The sequence below is a fragment of the Pyrgilauda ruficollis genome, unplaced genomic scaffold, assembly GCF_017590135.1.
Source record: "Pyrgilauda ruficollis isolate IOZ18807 unplaced genomic scaffold, ASM1759013v1 scaffold135, whole genome shotgun sequence".
NCBI lineage: Eukaryota > Metazoa > Chordata > Aves > Passeriformes > Passeridae > Pyrgilauda > Pyrgilauda ruficollis.
The window spans coordinates 825,995-848,586 of NW_024511988.1; the positions used below are offsets into that span (position 1 = coordinate 825,995).

Here is a 22,592-nt window from a genome sequence, read left to right on the forward strand (position 1 = left end):
GCAGCCTGTGAGCACAGGCAAGGCCAGGGCTGAAGGTGCTCCAATTCCTGAATTCCAGATAACTCAAAGAAATGCTCCAAACCAAATAGGCCATGGTTCAAGAACACACAAGCACACCAGCTGAACAGGGGCACTCAGCTGCACAGATCTGTGAGACAGAACAAGCAGCTTTATCTCCTGTTTCTGCCAAAAGCAGGATGCAGGCAGGTTTAAGGTGGGGGTACCGTGCCTCAGGGCTGTGAACGCCCTGGGCTGTGCCAAAGGAATCTGGTGTGGGACACGCTGCCTGTGACAGCAGGGGACAGGATGTGGCAGGGCAGCACAGCCCAGCTCCACAGTCCTGTGCTCCAGCAGGAACTCAGCCCATTGCTAATTGTGCTGCTCCATCTGGTGCCAATCAGGATCTCTGCTGGAACACTGGGCCCAGTTATCAGCAGCTCTCCTCAAGGCTGGGGGCCAGATGGACAGAACCCAGAGAAAGGAAGGGAAAAGGATCACAGCTCTCTTCAGCTTTTTCTCAACTGGTTTATTCAGTTTACAAAAGACAAAGTATGAAGGCAGAAATTACAGCCATCTTTGAGTAAGGACTGCTGCAAAAAAAGATAATTAAATTTTCTGTGACCATACGGAAGACAAGTAGTAAGAAATTTACAATGAGGCAAGGGAGGGTTAATTAGATTTAGGGAACAGCTCCAACTTTCCAGCTGCTGCAAGAGCAGCAAAGAACTGGAGTGAAATGCTTGAGGAGTTCATGACACTCCTCACCTTGGAAGATTTAAATCAGAGTAAACATTTGCCTCCTTGTGAGAGGGAGCTGAAATAGGTGCTCTCTATAAGCCCCTTCCACATCACTTCCATGGCTCTGTATTTCCAGATGCAGCTCAGGGCCCAGTATAGCACCAAACCTGCTTTGGAAACCCACTACACCACTTGCATAGTTTTTAAAAACCATTTCTGGCCACTATCTAAAGGAACAACCAGCAGCCAAGTACAAGGTTCTGTGGCAAATTTCGTATGAGACAAAAGATCTTAGTCTTAAAGGCGAGAAGTAATAAATGTACTTGGACTCAGACAAGGGTGGGTGTTCCAAACCAGTACTGCTTCAGTTATGGAGCAGGTCTGATTTAAATTGATTCTGTAGGAGTAGGAAATACAATTACCTACTCCCTGCTCAGCATTTGCCTACAGTGTAACCATGGAATTGCTGAGAAAACACAGCTCTGTGCTAAGACTGGTGGTAGTGAACAGGATAAATGAACCACTGGAAACTGGACCTGTTTTCAAGGTAATGTTACAAACCAGCTGTCCAGGTCTGCTCCAGCTGTAGTGAGGTTAAAAAAATAAATACTTCTAGCTGGATTTTCACCCACCCCCCATCATGAAGCTCTCACTGCATTTGTGGAAGACCAGTTAGGGAGGTGGAGAGAGGTTGAAAGTAACAACATATATATACAGATGTATATAATATATATCATATATATGGAGACTGGAAGAAGGAGATGAAATCATACCATTTGCTCTTAAAATTTCCTCTGTCCCCTAATTATATACATTTACTTCTTTCATCAATAAAGTCACCCAGGCTATCAATGTGTCAGCACACACTGGTTAATATACATTCTTTTTACCAAAACAAGTAGTTTGGTAAAAATTGTCCCTTAGAATTTATTTAAAGCACGGCTGATAATTTACTACACATAAGGAAGATCAGTGAAAGTCATATAACAAATGCTAGAACTGAACTCAGTCCAATATAAAATGGCCAGAATAAAAAAATTCATATAAATAGTCCTATGTACACTTTGGTTGCCAACTCTGGGGTTGACAACACTACAAGAAGCTGTAACCTGACTGGCAGTGCAAGTCACCTGTCCAAAGGAAAAAAAAAAGTAAAAATAAATCAGTATGCACCAAAAATAGTTAATGATCAGAATTATGGTAATGATAAGAATTATGTTGCTTTTCTTTAAGCTGGAGAAGAGAATTTCAGCATGTGGCTCATCAGCCACACAGGCAATGGTGTCTTGTGTTCCAGCAGCAAGAAACCAGTCCCCAACTTCCTGCCTGCTGAAGGCTCTGGCCAGCACCAACCCCTGTACCCAGGACATGCACTGCCCTGGTGCCACCACCCTGAGAGTAACACCTGATCCGTAGCACACAAGGGAGCGTGGACATTTGACTGCAACACACAGAGGAAAAAGACAAACCAGTAGCAGCCATAAGTGACAAGAGGACAGCCTAGAAGAGAGGCAGCTGCAGGAGCTGCGAGGAGTAGACGGGGTAGCCCAGGGGCGGGTCGGCCGCCTGCACGGTCAGGTTGCGCAGCAGGGCCGGGTGTGCCTGGATGCTGTAGCGCTCCTCGTCGTCGTTGGTGGCATAGAGCAGCTCCCAGGACAGGTTGGCCCACTGGCCTCGCACAGCTTCAGCGTTGAGCTTTCCCACCTGGACTAACAGCTCCTGCAGAGTGAGGACTCGCCCCGTGTAAATTCCCTACAAGAACAAACAGATCAGGATGTCCAGTACATGGTCCGAGAAGAGATGAGAGCATTTTTGGTTACAAAGCACTGAGTGAAGCTTTGGGGCTGCACTCTATGAACACTTTAAACACAGCAAGTATAAACCAGTGCTCTCAGTTCGGTGCCTCCACTGGAATATAATCAGGAAATATTGCTGCATCTGAAGAACAGTGCAGTGGGGTTTTCAACAACAGTGGTGCCAGTTCCTCTTCAGTACAAACCAACCTTGCAGAGCCTTCATGTTTTAGAACATAATTACAAGGGGGGAAAAAAAGAACAGTGAAAAAGAAACCCAAACTTTGCCCTAGTGATTTTTCTCCTTACCATGCTTGGGTCATGCCCCAGTGAGAACAGGTATGGCTTTTCCTGCAGGACTGCTTGCTGCCACTCCAGGTCTGACACCAGCCCAATGTACCAATCGCTTTCATATTCCTCCAGGTAATTCACCAGCTCTTCGAAGTTCTCCACTGGGCCCAGGCTGGCTTTGTCCAGCATAAGTTTAAAGGTGTATCTGAAAGGTGCAGAACATCACACAGTCAGTGTGGCAAGGACAGGAGGGAGAAAGGCTCTTCAGGCCACAGAGGGTGGAGAGGCTCCACCAACTCTGTCAGTCACTGCCTGCCAGCTGAGTCACTGCCAGTCAGTCTGGTTGTGCTTTTAGCTCACCCACATGTAAAACACATCAGCTGAAACACCTCTCATTCACCTCCAACACTTCCTCACTGCCTGATAATGGTTAGTGCCAAATATCTAAATCCAGCACAACTGAGATCTGGGGTCAATGAAAACAGGTTGTTTTTCCCCAATTAACACAGCAGATTGGAGGCAGCTGCTGTGGAGAAGAAAGAAGAACATCCCTACCACACATCAGGCAGTATTTATATAGGAAAAACCTACAAATAAATTTAAACTATATGGGTTTAACAAACCATTAATGAAGTGACACTTCTCTATATAAATTTCTAATCTCAGGAAATGTTTTTCTTTTACCTGAATGCTTTTAATGCCAGCTGGAAGAGCTCAGGTTTGCCTGTTAGCCAGTCCAAGCCGGCAGACCAGGGAATGCCACCAGTGTACGCCCTGAAGACGTGGCGAGGGGCGGGCACGGCGTTATCCAGGCCAAACAGACCAAAGCAACACGACAGCACCCCGTGGATGTACAGGTCTTTCAGAGCTTTATCCTTCATAAGGTCTGTGAGTAAACTGGAAGGCTTCTCTTTCAGATGAAAAAAGTCCAGTTGGCTCAAAACAAAGTGGTACCATTCCTCTGGAAACCTCTGCCTCATTTCACTGACTTTGGAAGAAGGCACTGGTGCTGTTCTCCATTCTTCAGGGATGCTCAGCAGCTCTGAGTAAGAGCAACTGAATTCTACACGAGGTAAAACTTCTGGCTGTTTCCCTTTGTCCACAGCAGGCAGCCCAAGCACCACAGCCCTGTTTAATTTATCTTCTGGAGACATTTCTTGTAGGAAATCTTGGCTCTGTGTTTCTATAGACCCTGGAATAGACAGGTGCACTTTTGGTGTCAGTCCCAACTGCCCAGGTTCTTTTCTGTCTCTTGTTCTGCTACTGGGTTCAAAATCAAAAATGTCACTATCATCAGTCCAGTCCTCCACTGTATCAACACTAAAGCTGTCTTCTTCCCTCAGAGCTCTGGATCCTTTCACTGCACCGCCATGCTGATTTTCTGGAAATGATCCTTCTTTGTTCTTGTTGGCACTGCCTGGGCTTTCCCACGTCTTGGATTTTTTATAACAATACTGGACAAGCATCCATACAAGCACTTTAACAAAATCATCTTTCAGGTGCTTTAAATTCTCATGGGAATCAATTATTCCAGATAACACATTCCTGGCATCAGAATACAGCCGCACAGGAACCACAGTACAGGGAGTCAGGATGTGTCCAAAATGGGGATTGGGAGACAGAATCCTTGCATGCTCCTGATGTTCAAAGGCCATTTCAAAAATTTCATCCACTCTGTGAGCTTCAGCAGCATGGCAGGATGTTTCCTGCAGTTCTAGCCCCTAAAGCACACATGAAAACAGCTTCCTGTTAGTTTCACCAGGACATAACTTTAAATGCTAGCAAGCTGTTTGCATGCAACAGAATAATTCTGAACAAGATGATTGTCAGTATTTCCACAACTGAATCTACAAATCTATCTAGAGATAACAGCAATAACAAAGCACTCACTGCAATATTAGGCACAGATCAATGTCTTAAATAAATCTTTGCCTGATGCAGATCTTATTAGCCAGCTTATTAAAGATATTCTGTCACAAGCTAAATGATAAAAAAATTCACATCTGCTACTCATGTAAATTGCAAGACTAATTAGTATAACACTCATCTTAGAAAATTAAATGTAAATCAGTTACACTGCTGAAATGTTACACAGCAAAATGTCTGCACTATTTCCAAACATCAACATCTCAGTGTTCAGCATGCAATTACCTTAATGTTAACACCACAGTATGTGAAGCCTTTTTCCAGCACCAATATCCACATCAGCCTGTCCTGAAAGCGGCACAAGTAATGCGACCCAGGCAGAGAGAGACCTAGGCAAGAAAATAAACCAAACAAAACCTACATATTACCTTTTCTACATGCCAATGAAAGGAGTCAACAGCAAACACAAAATATTTCTGCATCAGCATCGCAGTCAGTTAACACTTGCTATCCAGCACCTTAGAATCTTGAAAAAATTGGCTGAAATTGCAGCTTAAAAAAGCTGTGGAAAGTTGGAAAACCTCACACAACTGCAGGACTACATTATTCACACCAGACCAGGGTTAAACAGCTCCACCCTCAATTCCCTTTGCAGAGATGACTTTCATGATTAAGGATCATTTTTTGGCTGCATTTCCAACCACATATTTCCCATTGGAGTGTTCTCTGGAGACCTAAAGTCCTCCTTACTGAGAATACATTAAAGAATCATTATATAGCACAGGAGTTTCCTAATGGCCCAATTTGCTGTGGAGTAGGAAGTTTATTTGTTATTAGAGAAAGAAAAATATAACTGAACTGGAATTTGAAAATCAGGTCCTGAACAACAGCAAATTAGTACTCAAAAAAACCCAAAAAAAACCAAACCAAAACCGAACCAAACTTTTTAACTTTTTCTTTTTTTTTACCTGTCACAAAAAGAGCAATGCCAAATTTCCTAAGAACTGGTGGTTATACTTTATTTGAACTACAGCTGAATGTCAATCCTCATAACACAATGGTTCTATTCTTAAGCATGACATTTGCTGCCAGTTTATGACCTGCTTCTGCTGTCACTCATGTCTGGTGACCACTCACTTGCAGAACATTTTAGTTTTAAAATGTTGTAAGGTGAAATCAGTGAAACCAACCATTAAGCTGTAGTTAAAATTTAAGTAACCTTTTCTATTCCACTGAGCTAATGAAGTGCATTTTCTTGCTAACATTTTGCACAGACTTTAATTCCTTTCTTGCTAGCAGTTAAAACTACTAAAACTCCTTTACACAGAAAAAACTATGAGTTTAAATTAGTGACACACAAAGTGGTATCACTTCCTTTTGAACTCATCTGAGAGCACCAGTTTTTCTTGCTTCAAGACATTCATTCACAAATTTTCCCATTAAAGAAGAGACTTTTTACCCCTCAAGACTAGTGTTTTAAATTATTTACTCTAAGGCACACATGCCACCAGAATCATGATGGGAATGGGGGAGAAAAAAACCCTATTAAAATATGCACATATATATATATAATATAGATAGATATAAGAGATAGATAACATATATATATATATATATGACAGATAGCTATATATAATAATAATAAATATATCTATTGTAAACACAAAACATAATGGACTAATGCAGTAGACAAACTGAAGTACCCTTCTTTAGAGAAAAAAAAACTTCCAGGTTTTATTGAGTACCTGTCTCTAACCAGTGATGAAAGTGCAGCACATATTTCCTAGTAAAGCACCTAGATATATTCTTCAGAAAAGCATGATTAAGGTTAACTTCCACTGCCTTCAACTATTAGGCCACTTTTTCCAGCCATAAGCCAGCCATTTTCTAAGAGGGTTATGTAAATATTTGCCTCTTGTCTAAGGGCTACAATCTTTTGATTATTTAGGTTACACAAAGGTTGTTTCTCAAGAAAATGACCTTGCAATTTTAAAACAGTTACTCTGTCTCCAGCTGGGAAACAGACCAGGCATTTCTTCACCTCTGTCTCTGTAATTCTGTGAAAACCCCATCACAATGCCTTTACCAGGCTGTAAACCCACAAGTGATGCTACAATCCCACCCCAACTGCCTGCACAAGACAAGACATTAAATCTTATCAATGGGTTTGTTCTCAGCTGTATTTCACAAACATCCAGTCAATATTCACTATAACCAATTAACACAGCCAAATTAGCAAAGTCACTTTCTGGATGCTGAGTAATGGGATTGATGCAGAGACAGACAGACCTACAGAGAGCAGTGTGACACACATCCTTCTCTATGCTGTCTGGCTAAAGAACCCAATTTACTGCCTCCAGTTAGCTGGGATCAATGCATTCCATCCTTTTTATTCAGTACAGAAAGATTAGGATTGATACTGTTTCACCACCATTTAGTCACTCCTTTACGGTAACAAAATAATTATTTTTTTATACGATTGTAATGAGTAGACATTGTAAAATCATTAACTGGAAAATATCTCCCAGGTCATCAAGCCCAGCCTTTGACTGAATACCACCATGTCCGTGAAACCATTTCACAAACTGCTACATCTACTTGTTTCTTGAATGCTCCCAGGGATGGTGACACCCTGGGGAGCCTGTTCCAACGCTTAACCATTTGTCCAGTGAAGAAATTTTCCCCAATATCCAATCTGAACCTCCCCTGCTGCAATTTGTAGCTGTTCTCTTCTATTCTTCCCCTTTGTCCTGTTTGTATTGCTGGTTGCACAAGAAGGATAAAAGTAACCACTTTATCCTGAGCAATCTCTGAATATCAGTTTCACGCTGTGAAACATGGTTTTCTGTCACAGATTCTCCTCCACTGGGAGGAATCTGATCCCAAGGGGTTTCAGGGCATTGGGAGGGATCTGATCCCAAGGGTTTTGGGGCCTTGGGAGGGATCTGGTCCAAACGGTTTCAGGGCATTGGGAGTGAGCTGATCCCAAGGGTTTTGGGGCCTTGGGAGGGATCTGGTCCAAATGGTTTTGGGGCCTTGGGAGGGAGCTGGTCCAAATGGTTTTAGGGCATTGGGAGGGAGCTGCTCCCAAGGGTTTTGGGGCATTGGGAGGGAGCTGATCCCAAGGGGTTTGGGTGGAAAACCACATTTCCTGAAGCATTTAGCTGCAGTATTTCAGTGCTGCCTGTACATACCCAGGCCGCCGGCCGCCAGCGCCGACTGCAGCGCCGCGGCCAGGCCGGGCACGAGCTGCCGGTAGTACACGGTGTCGGAGCAGACGCAGGCGGTGCCGCCCGCGGGGCCCGGCCAGCTCCGCAGGGGCCGGGGGAAGCCCACCAGGAACACGGGAAGGGTGAAGAGCGGCAGCAGGGGCGAGGAGAGCAGCGCTGAGACGGCCACCAGGGCCAGCAGGACGGGGAAGAAGGCGAGGTTGAGCGCGATCAGGGCGGCGCTGGATCTGCGGCGCTGCTTCTTCTCCGTCCACGAGGTCAGGAGGATGGCGATGGCGAAGTGCAGCTTGGAGAGGAACTGGAACAGCCGATCCCGCAGGAGACCGACCTGCGGCACAGGGGCGGGAGGCACACGGTTTGTAGCCTGTGGCACACTCAGCACAGCTACAGTAATTTTATGAAAATGAAGCATGGTTATCATTGCTTGGTGTGAGGATATATCTTAGTACGGATTTTGGCTTTTATCTGTGGGTCCTGGCCCCTGTTGTAATTCTCCAACAGAAACAGAGACTTCAGATAACAATTAGCAGCTTAATTGTACATTATGACCATTACCAGCAAGAGTTTGATTCCTGTATCAAGGCTCCTGTTCCACCAGAGGTCTGGATTAAACACCAACATTTGTGCTGCTGACACAACCACCATGTCTAGTAAGGCATTTTCTGTATTCTGCCAGACCTAAAATAGAGGTATGTTAGAAATACATTAAAAAACATATCCATTTATCTCTGCTTTCATGACCTGGAATATTTCTTCCAGGTCACCTTGGTTCTCAAGTCATCTAGAAGAGAACTTCTAAGGCTAGCATATTTAAAATTCAAATTACCATCCTAAACATCCTCGTGAATCCAATGGAAACAGACACGGAATGCAGGTTTTGTAGCGAATGGTCAAGTGACAGGAAGGCTATCATAGCAAATGGAGACACTGCAATTGAAATAAAAGAATCACTGATCTCCTTCCAAAATCATAAAAAAAGTCAACAGAGGTAAGCAGTCTTATTGCAGCATGGAAATCCCAGCACAAAAATAGAAACCTTCCCTTCATCATCACAAACTCCTCTTTGTATTACACTCCCACGATATCAAACAATTTATTTGCACTAATGGCCCAGGACAACAAACATTTACATCAATGTTTAGCTCTTACTTGCTATTAGTTCTTTTATCCTTTATTTGTTTCTCCAAGAGAATACTCAACTAAGTAAAAAAAACCCCATGGAATAGCAGTCATCAATGTATTTCCCCAAACTAAGGCTTCTTTATGAAATTAAATAATTTAAATAAATTTTTATTCCCTCAAAGTAGATGCATTTGTCTCTAACCTACCAGAAAGGAGGCTCTTCAATTTGCTAGCAAGCCCTAAGAACCAAATATTTAGTCAGCTTGAAGATTTTCAACTAATTTTGTTTCCAAGTACATCTTTTCAAAAGTGGGTACTGGAGTTGTAACTAAAATCCTTTAAAAGGCCCTGCTTTTTCAGCTGGGCTTTTAAAAGGCTCAGTTTTTTAGGTTCACCCCTATAAAATAAATAAATCAAATCACTTTCAAATATGCTGAACCAGTAACTTTGACCTCAATGCACAATTTAACAAGATATCAACAAATATTTCCAGCCACTTGCTTTCCCTTGGTTCATTCCCAGAATCTTGCACACACAGCAATTCTAGAGTTTCAATCTCCCTACAAGCATCATCTAACAAACAACAGACAGTGGTGTATTCCTACCTAGTGTTAGTAAAATCCTCCTGACAACACCAACTTTCATTAGCCTTCTTTGCTTCTCCATGAACACAGCCACAGTCCTGACATCCTTTGGGTAAAAGGGGTTTCGGAAGACTCCAAACAAGTACACTCTCTGAATCTCTCTAAGAATCCACATAATTACAAGTAATAGGATCAGAATGTAACTTGCTATGGCCTGGGGACTGGCTTGGGAAAATGATGAGGAGCCTGCAAATTGATGCAGCAGGCCCGCTTCTGTGAGAGCAAATGTCAACACAGTCACATAGAAAATAAATTCCCTCCACCCAAATTGTATTCTAAGACCTCTGTGAGCATTTTTAGATTTGCTGGAGGCTAAATGGCTGATCATGGTGTGTTTGAAGGCAAACCCAATCTCACTTAGGTTAAGACTCAGTATGAACCCAAATCCAGTCATGAAGAGGATCACACCGAGGGGGCTGGGAATGAAATACGATGCTATTGCTGTTCCAGCAGAAATGAGAAACATTACTAACAACCTGTGAAGGAGAAAATAAAGAAGATTTGCTTGAAAAGAAAAAGGTTATAAACAATACTGATATATTTTACAATTTTATAAACATTTACTTTGTGTTACTTGACATAGGTGAACCTCCTAGTCCAAACTCCAACAGTTGTTCCATTCCCCAGAGAAAAAGTGCATCAAGTGGGGGCAGAATTCCCATTGCCCACAAGAATGGCAGAAAAAGAAACAGGATGTGCAAAATCTGGTTTGTCTGCTCTAGAATGGGTGCGTTGACAGCAAACCTGGATAAAAGAAGAAATGGATTTGACTTCTGTGAAGGGAAAAATAACTTCTGTGTGGGAAGTTATTTACTACAGCAAATCCCAAAGTAAAAACCTTACACGTTCAAACTATAAAACCCAATGAGTATCTTTTAAAAGGAAAAAAAGGGACATATTTATGCTTGGGACAGTAAAACATTAAGTAGAACACCAGAACACAGACTAAATTTTCATTTAAAAGATTTGAAGCCTTCAGATGAATACACTGATGCAATTATCCCAATTATTTTTGTTATTGTTGTGATAATACACTGAAAAAACACTTGTGAAAAAAGAAAGGTCCACAGGCTCCAAAGCCTCAACTGTTTAACAACAAATTGTAAAGTATTTTTTTCAGAAACACAAAAACAAAATTTTATGCAATTTCCAGGCCCAAGATCTAAGCTTTAACACTGGAAGAACTGACATGTTGCCATTACACCTACAGATAATATTGTATATTCCTAAAGAGGGTTTATTTCTACATAAGAATGGCAAAATCTTCCTGCAAAAATACAAAGATCAGTATTAGAAATTTGCATAAATTCTAACCCATATGTAGTTTACCAGTTAAAGGTGGTAGACTGCCAAGATATTTGGTTTCTCTCTCCTTTTTAATAAGTAAGCAAGCTTCAGAGGAATTTTATCAGGAATTTTGACAATGTCTTAATCTTCTCCTCAGGAAACTGAATAGAAGAATTTGGAGTCCAACACCACATGTATAATTCTCATACCTCACCTGAAGTGGTAATTAGGGTAAATCATTAACAAAGACATCTCCTAATGCAAAACTAGCAAATTCAAACATGCTTTTTAAAAAAATCTATCTAAAGTTACCCACCCATAAAATATGTACATGTGACAAAGTGCTACAAATATCACCTGACAGGGAGAAAGAATGCAGAGAGTAAATCTAAAAGCATCTTGTTTTAGGAGCCTGAAACTACAAATACTTCACCTAAGACACTCACCTGAAAAACAGAAATGTGACTCTCCTAATTTGTAGACTGACACAGCTCTTTCAAACTGGAAAAGCATTTAAAAAACCAAGTTCCAAATCTGTATCACAAAGCCACAGCAATATTTCCATTTGCTTATCCATTCATTAAAACCAAATTCAGAGGTTTTTGGGTTTCTTTTGTTTTGTTTTTGCCTGTTGTATAAAAGCCTCTGCTATCACTTTACAGAGCTTAAAGTAGAAAGTATTCCAGGATGAAATCTGGACATAAATCCAGTAATCCTGAAGCTTGCAGTCTTCAGATTTATGATTCCAGGACAGGAACATGTGTTTTCAAAACACATCCTTTAAAAGGATACATTTGCAAATGCTCCAATACAAAAATATGAAAAATGACATGGTAGAAGATAGAACAGTTTGTAAGTAAGGGATAAGTTTTACCTTTCTAGTTTACATGGAATGCTATAAAAATTTAAGAGCCTTTTATACACAGCACAGAACCACAATTTTTATCATATATGCATCAATCTTCTTCCTTTGAAGTTACTACTTCCTTTGAGTTGATTAGAATCTCAAAATAAATTTTCCTCAGAAGAATAATTTAACCTTTCCCATCAAAAATACACCATACACAAATATATAAAAAACACAAGAATAACCATCACTTTAAGTGGCTAAATGCATTATTACATTTACCTCTGTGCAAGATCCACTGCAATAAAGACAAAAATGTAGAAAGGTCTCATCAGAGCAGTGATTTCATAAGTATCCAGTGCTTGGAAAGTGGCTGTTTCGGTGGCTGTGTTTATGATTAATGAATACTCTCCTATACATATGGTCACCCATCCAAACACAAAGATCACAACAGTTCCTCCAATGTTGCTATATAACAAGGTTATTCTGTTTGGCAGCAAATACCAAGTCCCCAGCCCACACAACACCCCTGCCAGGAGGGAATGGAACACAGTGTTGATTATGTACTTCTTGCCAGGAATAATAAATTTTACTGTCTCTGAACCTACACAGCTGGAAAATTCGAACTCATCTTCATCTGTCAGGGTATTCTGAATTTGCATTCTTTCTACTGTCACTGTTTTCTGCTTTGCATAGAGGTTTGTCATCTGAAGAGCAAGTGCAGTAACAAACATGAGTCCTCCCGACAGCGCTGCGGTGCAGAAGTCCTTCATCACTCCCAGCTGGTACAGGAGTGTTCCCACTCCTCCCCAAAGCCATGGTGTCAGGAAAAGGATGATCTGGTTCACATAGACGTAAGGAGGGGCACAGTAGCCTAATTTGAACCTGGGACCTCCCAGCACAGTCTGAGGGAAGCGCTTCAAGAAGAACTCCTGCTTGTAGTCATTGAGCAGGGGTACATCTGGCCCCATCCTGGTGGCTCAGGAATGCTGGCTGGGGATCATCTTTCCTGTAGGAGACCAGGAAGGAATACATGGACACATTACTGATTCTGGAACTCAGAACCCAGGGAATTCTTGTGTCTTCTTTTTATTTACCAAGCTACAGTGGAATTCTGACATGCTGCCGTTAGAATTTCCCAGAATACAACTAATAAGCAAACATCTATTTTAAAATGTGAACACACTCTTTCATCTGAAGGTTGCAAATAAAAATATACAACCTGTTCTTGGGAGATGACAAAACCAACCCGTCTCCCCATCAGAATACCTTCCTAAAACTGACATTCTTCCCACTTAATCTGATTTCAATCACACCTTGCCACAGACCTCCAATTCCAAATCCTGTTAAGGATCTCTGTACACAGAGTCTGTGATTCCAGGGAACAGTCACACATATGCAGAGACTCAGGCACACCGAGGTCCTGTAAAAAAAATAAAATTAAAGCTTTATGGAATAAAGCTTTTTCTACATAAATATGTTAAAGTATGTCAGTAGAAGTATCACAAATTGTTTTCCACATCAGCATTGTTACCATCCTCCCTACACAGCCCAGCTGCAGGACAGGATCTCACTGTAAAGTAAATTAAACAGTTGACTTTCTGCTTCCTAAAACATATAAAATAAAAAACCACCCCAAACACAATACTTGTGAGTTGTAGCAGAATTAGCACATATTCTTCTTGGTGCCAATGGAACAAGCTGAAAGAAAGGAAAAAAAGATACCTGTAGACATTTACAACGACCTATCAAACAGAAGTAGGTTTGAATACTCATTCAGAGAGGATCAGGCAATGTAGAAACAATGAATGTAAGATGATAACTATGATATTGAAATATAATTCTATGCTACTAGCCATGAAAGCAAGAATCTATGAGTGACAGGCAGAAATACTCAAGCTAAGAAGAAGGGTGAAAAAAACAGCACCAAAAAAAAGCAATGCCAATGTCATTAATAATAACTCTAAAAAAGAGATGCTGTGCATTAGGAAATGTGCAAGGACAGAAGTTCTGACTTTCTTCCACTGGAAGACCTGTACAATCTGATGAATACCCATTGCCATCACTGGTGAGACATTAAAAATTAAACATCTGGCTGCCACAGAGTCTTCAAACTACTGTGATCCCTTTTTCTACAATACCAAACATTTCTGAGCCCTTCTGAGAACAACTCACCCCATTTATTTAAACAGGTCTCAGTCACTTGAATGTTGGTAGATGCTGATCATTGGGGAATGAAGTTGGAAACAGTGCAAATGAGATTTTATGCAGTATCATGACTGAAAATTTACATTCTACATCCACTAAGTCAATACTCCATCATGGAAAGCAGGACCCCACAGGCTTTGTAACTACTCTTTATGTAGGCTGTGGATTTTTTGGTTTTTTTAAAAATAAAATATTGAAAACACAGTTTTTTTGATCCTACTATTTTAAGCCACTGAAAGTTTCTTAAATGTAAGGAGAAGGCAGCAGTCAGTCCTACTGGAACTAATGGAAAAGATACATGTTGACAATGGAGAGAGGAATTCATCCCACTCAGCTCAGGAATTTGAAAATGTAACAGCGACACACCCAACTAAAAACAAATTTCAAATGTAATTATAAAATATCACAATTGAATCAATCTTCTTTAGCAAAACAAGCCCTGTTTAGAGGGTGCATGGGCGTGGAGCTTAAGTTGCTGAGATAGTTACATGCAGTAGAAGATTTATAGGCATGGAAATGACAGAAGCTGAGTTTAAAAAGAAAATATAGAATCAACAGGTGCGGAGTTTTCCTTGAAAAACAGTTTTTGGGCAGTGTTTTTCTGCTCTGAGAAGGTCTTTTCTTTCAAGTTCCAGTCTGCATTTGTGTTTGTCAGTTTATATTGCTAACCAAATGTTAACAAAACATTCCTCTTACAGTTTCTGTGTAAACAATAGGCATCTTTGTGTGAGACACAAGAAGCCACGCACATAAACAATATAGTTCCACTTGCCTCTGCTCCAAAACGAGCCATAAAAAGAGGTGAATTTATTTGCTGAAGCTCACTAACTATGGAAACTCTTCCCTCTGCTGTTCTCCTGGCTTCCAAGTGCTCAGGTAGCACGTCAGGACTTCAAAGAGGGACTCATCCACGTCTTATTCCTGTGCAAAGCCCTAGCAACAAGGCTCCACGCATTTGTGAGTGTTTACAGGACCTGGCTTCAACACACATTCCTGACATACAGGCTTGGCCCCACTTTAATAACTTGCCTGGATACCCAAACAACCCCTAACACAACAGTCTGCCATCACCAGGGGGGATCCGTGCCACTTGGATACTGTCACAGCAAGGATGGAAAAAGGGCTTTAACACCACAAAGGCACTTCACAAGTTTTCCCTGCAATAACCTCGTTATGCCCTTATGACAAAGGGGAAAAAGCCAAACTCTACCACAAATTCAGGCAGGAATTCACAGGAAGGCACGAATTTTTGCCTAAACGAACACCGTCCTTCACGTGGGCCGATGCTGGATCAGCCGAGTTTAGTTTACTTTTATTTTTAGCAGATTACAGAGTATGTGTACAGCTGTCTGCCACCTAAGCAGCTGAAACACAGAGCTTAAAAATCCTTTCCTCGGTGGTCTTACAGGTGTTTAAGGGTAGGGGTTACAAAACACCTGCTAGCCAAGCTGGAGATGATAAGGGAGGTGGGAGGTGAAGGGGAGGCTGTGGCATCCCCTGTCCCACCAAATCCAGATGCACCCCGTGCCCGCCTGCCTGCCCACACACCTGGATAAAGATTCCCTGGAGGAACATCCATGGTTAAAGACCCCACTGTGCTGCAGGCCAGCTTCCAGCCAGGAGCCAGGCAGAACAGGCTGCGAGCCCCTGCTCAGCAGTGTTGACTCCATTCCCCAGGGGACACAGCATTTTAGGACAACGCATCCCATCCCGTTACGGGATGAGCATCCCGGGATCACCTCTGGGAAGGGTCGCTGGCCGCCTCCTCCCGAGGCACCTCTGCCCCGGACCAGAGGGGCTCCCACCTGGGCCACCACGCTTCCCACCCACCCAGCTCCCCTCGCCTCTTCTGCAGGCACTGAACAAAAACACCCAACGCCAAGCGGCTACAAAAAACACCTCTGCGGTCTCCGGAGGAGAAGGGCCGGGGGGCAAACCCGCGGCAAGGAACCTCGGCGGGGATGGCACCTACCTGTGGCCCGGGCTCGGAGCGGGCAGGGGGCGGCAGGGCACGGGGCCGAGCCGGCGCTGGGAGAAGGAGGAGGAGGAGGATGGCGGAGCGTTCCCGTTCTCTGCCCGCCCCTTTTTCCCGCCCCTCAGCCACCGCCGCCATTTTGCCCGCCTGAGGCAGGCGGTGGGGAGCGCTGCCTGCGGGAAATGGCTCCGGCCAACCCTGGCTGCTCCCCGGGTACCGCAGCGCTGAGGGGCCGCGGTGCTCCCGCTCCCTCACGGCGGGCAGGGCCCAGCAGCATCCCAGAATGGATCCGGGGGGAAAAGACCTCTGGCATCATCGAGTGCAGCCCATGGCCGAGCACACGGTGCCAGTCAGAGCACGGCACTCAGTGCCCGGCCAGTCTCTAACACCTCCGGGAACCCAGACTCCGCCGCTTCCCTGGCCAGCCCATTCCAGTGTTTAATCTTCGTTCCTGGAAAAAATTCCTCCAATGTCCAATTTCCCTCCCCTGGTACATCTTCAGACTGTGTCCTCGCATCCTGTCCCTTGTTACCTGGAAGCAGATCTCAATTCCCACTTGGCTTCACCCTCCTGTCAGGGAGATAAAGAGAGCGAGAAGGTCCCCAGAATTCTGACATCATAACAGAATACCCCCAGAATTTTCCCAAATCTTGACTATTAATGGCATTTATGTATTAACTAATTGAAGACACAAGCACTGTTTTTAGCCTCAGAACCAAATTAATTCTGTTTTCTTCTAGGTTAAGTCAAATTGAGCATTCAGTGGCGAGCTGAAATATAAATCCCAATACTGCAGTACCCCTTCAAATTATGCCTGTTAAACATCGAGAATATCTAGCAGAGTCAGTATGCATGCATTTTGGGTAAGGTGTAATTCATATCTAATAAAACTAAAATGTATAATTCAGTGTATCAACACCAGGGCACACATGTCTACTTTAATACCTGTTTGAACAATCACCACATAGATAGTTAGAAACAGTTATATCCATTTTAATCTGAGTATGTAACTTAACGCACAAGCATGTGCTGGGAATTTTAGACAAATAATTGACCGGAAGCAGTTCTTATCAGAAGCATCATAACCTTTTTGTAGGTGTGTTATTCTTTATTCTTCAGAGATAATAAAAAAGCAGTTGGATTGGAGAATCCAGTGTAAAACCTTGGAAACACCACCAGAGGACAATGACCATTTGTCTTTATTGAATTTCTTTTAAGTGTAGTTCAGTGGCGCAGATTATTCTATCCTTGCATAAAAATTTTTAAAAGGATTTTTTTCACTATCTTTGATCTAATATTTTTCACCCTCTGTTTCAAATGCATCTGTTGCAATCATATTAAAATTATTTATATCTCACAGGTGTTCCAAGGTAAATAGCATCTCTTCGCAATTCCCTAAAGGTTGGTAGCAGGTATTTATTTTTTGGTTGTCAACTTTCATCCTGTCCCTGCTTCCCAATTCAGTTACAACTTTGTAAAGATGACAATTCTCTTCTGGAATATTTAAATCCTAAATAACAACAGCAGAGTGAGGGAAGTAGACACTGGATTTATTTCTTTGCAAGCTCTGTTGCTTGTGTTTCAAAACTCACATAAAGCTCCTTCAAAACTCTGAGGAATCATTTCCTTTATTTTCACTCTTGCTCAAAACAATAAATCAGAATTTCAGGCAGTGCAAACACCAAGCTACTGCTGAAGGGAGCATAGTAATTTATTGCTCTTAAGAGTTCTAAGAATTTTCTTTTTCGTATAAAATAAGATAAAACCTGCTAACAGAGTAGACTGTTCAAGGTAAATTCTGCTGACCTCCAGCTGTCTTTTTCTGATTATCACACAATATATAGCTGGAAACATGAACTATCTCAATTTAACAGGACTCCTGATCCTCTTAAAATTATGATACACATAAACTATTTCCAGGTTTGGAACTTGGTTTTTGGCTTGCTTGTTCAGTTTGTGAAAAATCTGTTAGTCCTAACTCCCTGAATAATAATATTAACATCTCCATATTTTTAATGTTGGCTTTGTTTGGAGTAATACAGGTACAAATATTTTTCTTACTGACCTTTCTTCTCTTCAAAGATAAACCAAAAAAGTGTTTTCTGTTTGGAAATGCATATTTATGTGCTGCTATAAGGGTAGGGGAACCAGCTTTCTTACAGTTATTGATTATTAAGAAAGAAAGAGCTTGTAGGATTTTTTTTTAAAGACATTTACTGCTAGAGGAAAAAAAAAAAAAGGTTACTCTCAAATTAGATTATGGAACTGTCTTTTTCCTGATGCCAAAACTTAATTATTGTTTTATTGCAATTTGCAGGCTGGCATTCCCAAAGGGAGGATGTCAGAGTGAAATCTGACTCCTTGTTTTACTCCATCTGTCCTGCATCCTGCAGGGGACCCATCCTGTGTCTGTGTGTAGGTTTCTGGAGATGTGTGTGTGCTGGATGTGTGTTATCCATGACTACTTTCCTGTGCCTCCCTTGGCAGTAATGTCTTTTGACAACGTGGCCGTAGGCTGATGGAAAAACACGCGGAGGAGCTCACTCCTTTCTGGGTGACTTTATCCCTTTAAAATAAACTTTAGGAAAAGGTTCTCCATTCCTGCATGTGGAAGATACCCATGTTTTCCCAAAGGGAAAGGCTTTTGTTGACATTTCTGAGCAACCATGAAGAGTTCCAGGGTAACATCCATGTAATAAATTTTAGTAGCTGAAGCATCAGCTCCCTTTCAGGTGCCCTTCCTGCATGGCAGCTGAACATAGGCTTCAAGTAATTTCAGTATTCCTACCTAGCTGTTTCTTACAACATCAAAACATGAGAGTATTTCTCATCAATTTAACTGTGTATAAAGTGTTTTGGATTTTATAAGAACTGTATTCTTCAGATGAAGGATAAAATACTGAGTTTGCAGATTTCTGTTTAATATGTGTACGATATTCTTAAAATCAGGAGCTTCGAGCTGAATTCTTTTTGTTGTTTATCATGGTAGGGTTTTCCTTTTTTTTCTCCTCTTTGCATTTCATGCTGAAAACATCTTGATTATGGAAGCAATCTAGTTAAATATTGTATGTTTTGGGAAAGACTCACTTCTCTTGGAAGTCTCTTTCAATTGCTGTATTTTGAGACTCTGTCACTGATCCGACGAGAAAGGGACAGAGAGAGAATTACAAATAGCAAATTTTTGTACTACTGGAATCGTTAGTGACAACCCAGAATTGACTATGGGATATTCTGCATCTTTAGTTTGACAGGGTGCAACAGTCCTGTGGCCATGCAGCCTTCACAGTTGTCATTTATACCCCAGTGCTTGGCCACACGGATGCTGTGGATACAAACAGAGACAGATCATGTGGGACACTCTCTGCTCCAGCAACACACAAGCTCCTACAGCTGCAGCTCTGGGACACTTCGTAGCTTCCAGTGGAGTTGGAATGTTTGAATCACCAACAGGGCAGTGTGTCCTGTGTCCTTGACCACTTCACCCAATTAAAAATGGTCATATACACACTTGCTGCTTGTTAAAACTTGGCTCAGTTCACCACTGTCCAGCATCCAACTTCTCAAAGACTTAAAATATTCTTGAGCAAGAAAATTCAGAGATCTCAGTGCAACATGGCTTTGTGGGATATTGGGAATGAAGGAGATGTCTCTGGAGGGAGCTGGATGCTTGTTAAGTGTAGAGCTGCTGCATTGGTCATTAGGAAACGTGTCCAGAAGCAGGTCTGAGCTGCTGGTTTGTGACGGTGCAGCAAGTGCCTTGATCCACTCAGAACTGGGATGTCCCTGGTGGGGCTGCTACCTTCTTAAGGAGGAATAAAAAGCAGTGGTCTGGTGTCAGGAACTGCCTTGTTGAGGGGGTCTAGTGGCCCACCCCAAGAGGAAGGAGACCAAGGACCTTATTAGCTCACTGTGCCACTCCTAAAAGATGTCCTAACCATGAAGCTGTGGACAAGGCTATGGAAGAGCCACTAGCAGCTATTCTAGTGAAATCAAACTAGAGAAGGAGCCTGATCTCATCACTCAAACACATTTCCCTGGTGTGTCTGACTTAAACTCCTTACCTGTTGTTTCTAATTGTGTCTTCAGAACAACAGCAGCAGTCTTAAGAACAGGTCTCAGTGTGAAGACCCTCCTGTGAAATTCCAACAATATTGAGAAGTTCAGCCATGATTCCTTGGTATACATAATAGTAGTAGTAGTAGTAGTAGTAGTAGTAGTAGTAGTAGTAGTAGTAATAATAATAATAATAATAATAATAATAATAATAATAATCTCTTGCCCCTACAGCATTATAGACTATTAGGTTCCACATGGGGAAGGATTCCCAGCCAACCATCCAAATCCTCCCCAGGCCTTCCCAGCTCTTTTGGGTGGCAATATTGAACTGCATCTTAGACAGCAGAGAAGCATTTTGGGTAAACTGGTTGCTATTTGTGAAGAGCCATGGGCACACCTCTGAGCCTGTCTAGGTCTGTCCCAAGTAGTAAAACAATATATAAAGAGACAGAAATGGTGAAGTCCTGTGCTGTGCTGATGTGCAGCATACTGCAATACTGTTAATTAATCTTTGTTATTTTGATGTCCAGTTTTTCTGACATGGGTTTTGATCTAATCTTGAAGAATTCTGAAACTCTTCTTTTTTTCTTTTTATGTGCAAGTACATTTAGGAGAGATTTTCATAATTTCTTTGTGTCCAGCTTCTCTAATAAAGTTGGACAGATTCTCACAGTTTCTGTTGCTAATATGATTCCTGGCAAATAGAGCAGAAGGTTCAGGAGAACAAAAGAAGTGATCTAATTTTAGTAATGGTGCAGACTGAGTCTGTCATTTTTCTCTCTCTTTTATCCTGCTACCCTTTCTGAATGTCAGAACCTCTCCCAGCACTGCCTCTTTTCAGTTTGAATTGAATTCTTGTTCCTCGTCAAGGACTGGGCATGATGAATTTTTAGATACTCCTCTGAACAGACACTGAGTATTTGAGAGGCTGATCAGGGAAATTCTGACTTGTCACAGGTAATTTGCTAAGAATGAACCACTTCCAGTGAAGCTTTTTTTGCAGATTAGAAATTCTCATATCTGAAATTTCACTTAATATGTATGTCATATTTCTATTCTCCATTTTAGATCTTAAATTGAAGTGTGAATCTATTGCAGTGTAAAGACAATAAAGGAATTTAGTTTCTGAAAGACAAAGGACGTTGCATTTACTGCAATAGATCTGCTGTTTGTGAGGTGCTCAGATCTTGGTCCAATGAAGGTCTTTAGCTTGTGCATAATTCAAGTGTGAGAATTTCTCTAGAAGCCTTAACATAAAACAGATTCTCTCAAAGGCAATGGAAATACAAGCATGTTTTAAATTAAATACATGCTTACAAACTTTTCTAGTTTTGGATCTCAGAGGATTGTTCTATGAACAGCAATTATACTTGTTTTAGCCAGCCTTTATTCTTAGCCAGCCTTTATTCTTGTGCTCCTGTTTTGGATGTGAGAAATAAACAGGCTGTGTATGCAATTTGGAGGATGGCAATTATATACATCTGATGTGCAGAACTGGACAAGAAAGCAAAGAGTAAAGAATAACATGGTTTGAAGTGAAAATTGCTTGAGCAGTGACAAAATGCAGAGGATGTCCTTTGTTGGATGCTTATTGAGTGTGCTACAAAAACACCAGTATTGTAGGGAATAAATTATAGTTCAACATGTAGAGACATAGTATTTTACAAAATTAAAAATAAAGCCAGCCTAAAGATTAATTTTGTTCCTGGGCAGGTCTACTTAATTAACCATGACAAAGATGATTAAAAATGTGCAATCATTTTTCAAAATAAATAATTCCATAGCATCTAGCTCCAGTTTGTTTCATTTCATGTCATCTGTATAAAAGAGGGCAGGCAAGCATTGCAATTGAATCTATGGAACCTACAACCATATGATGATTGATGTAGCAGACCACACTATTAGATCTAAAAATGGGCTGTGGAATACATTTGATGTACTTTCTGTCTTTGCAGATGAAATAATTAGGTAGATCTTCTTCCCTAACTTACATGATTGACTTAAAAACTAGGCTGAAGGATTTTGAGACGCGAGGAGTGTTGCTTCTTAGTTTGTGTCTTTAGGAATTATGGTCACATTGCTTTTTCTGAAATTTAAGGCCTGGAAAAAAAAAAAAAAAAGCAAACTTAAATGTATTCCAGAAACTGGAGCTTAAAAGAGCCCTGTGCCAAACAGGCAAAGCTGGAAACAAAATCTCCCTTATCACAATCAAACAGCTCATCGTTTAACCTGAAATTGGAAGGGAAGGACCATTCTTTCTCCATTCCTGTTTTCCATCCATGAAGAGGCTTGGATGGTTCCACCAAGAGGCTCAGCTGCCAGCCCACCCCTTCAGCAGTGTTCAGTTTTGCTTATTCCTTACCTTTTCCTGCTCTGCTGCCTGCCCGTTACTCCCACTCCACCTGCACCCGTGGAATAGCACAATATTTCTGCTGAAATGAATGTTCATTAAATACTTCTCCTCCAGGGGCTGGGTGGCAGACTAAAAATGAACAGAGGGATCTGAGGGCTGCTGATAGTTACCCTCAGAGTACG

General features: G+C 41.7%; 1 protein-coding gene across 3 annotated transcripts; it reads right to left on the reverse strand.

Moving 5' to 3' along the window:
- Positions 1-511: 511 nt before the first annotated feature.
- On the reverse strand, positions 512-16,094 carry PCNX4 (pecanex 4). Of its 3 annotated transcripts, none has more exons than XM_041459406.1 (12): positions 15,999-16,094; positions 13,147-13,241; positions 12,101-12,827; positions 10,249-10,428; positions 9,646-10,160; positions 8,745-8,845; positions 8,474-8,596; positions 7,883-8,246; positions 4,974-5,077; positions 3,507-4,543; positions 2,841-3,027; positions 512-2,490 (listed from the first exon to the last, which is right to left on the reverse strand). In XM_041459406.1, exons 3-12 carry the CDS (start codon positions 12,787-12,789, stop codon positions 2,239-2,241), a joined length of 3,552 nt encoding a protein of 1,183 aa, XP_041315340.1. In that variant the 5' UTR covers positions 12,790-12,827; positions 13,147-13,241; positions 15,999-16,094; the 3' UTR covers positions 512-2,238. The 3 variants fall into 3 exon arrangements, with proteins under 3 accessions (XP_041315340.1, XP_041315341.1, XP_041315342.1); XM_041459407.1 differs by having other exon boundaries at positions 13,135-13,241; XM_041459408.1 differs by lacking the exon at positions 10,249-10,428.
- Between the last annotated feature and the right edge of the window lie 6,498 nt (positions 16,095-22,592).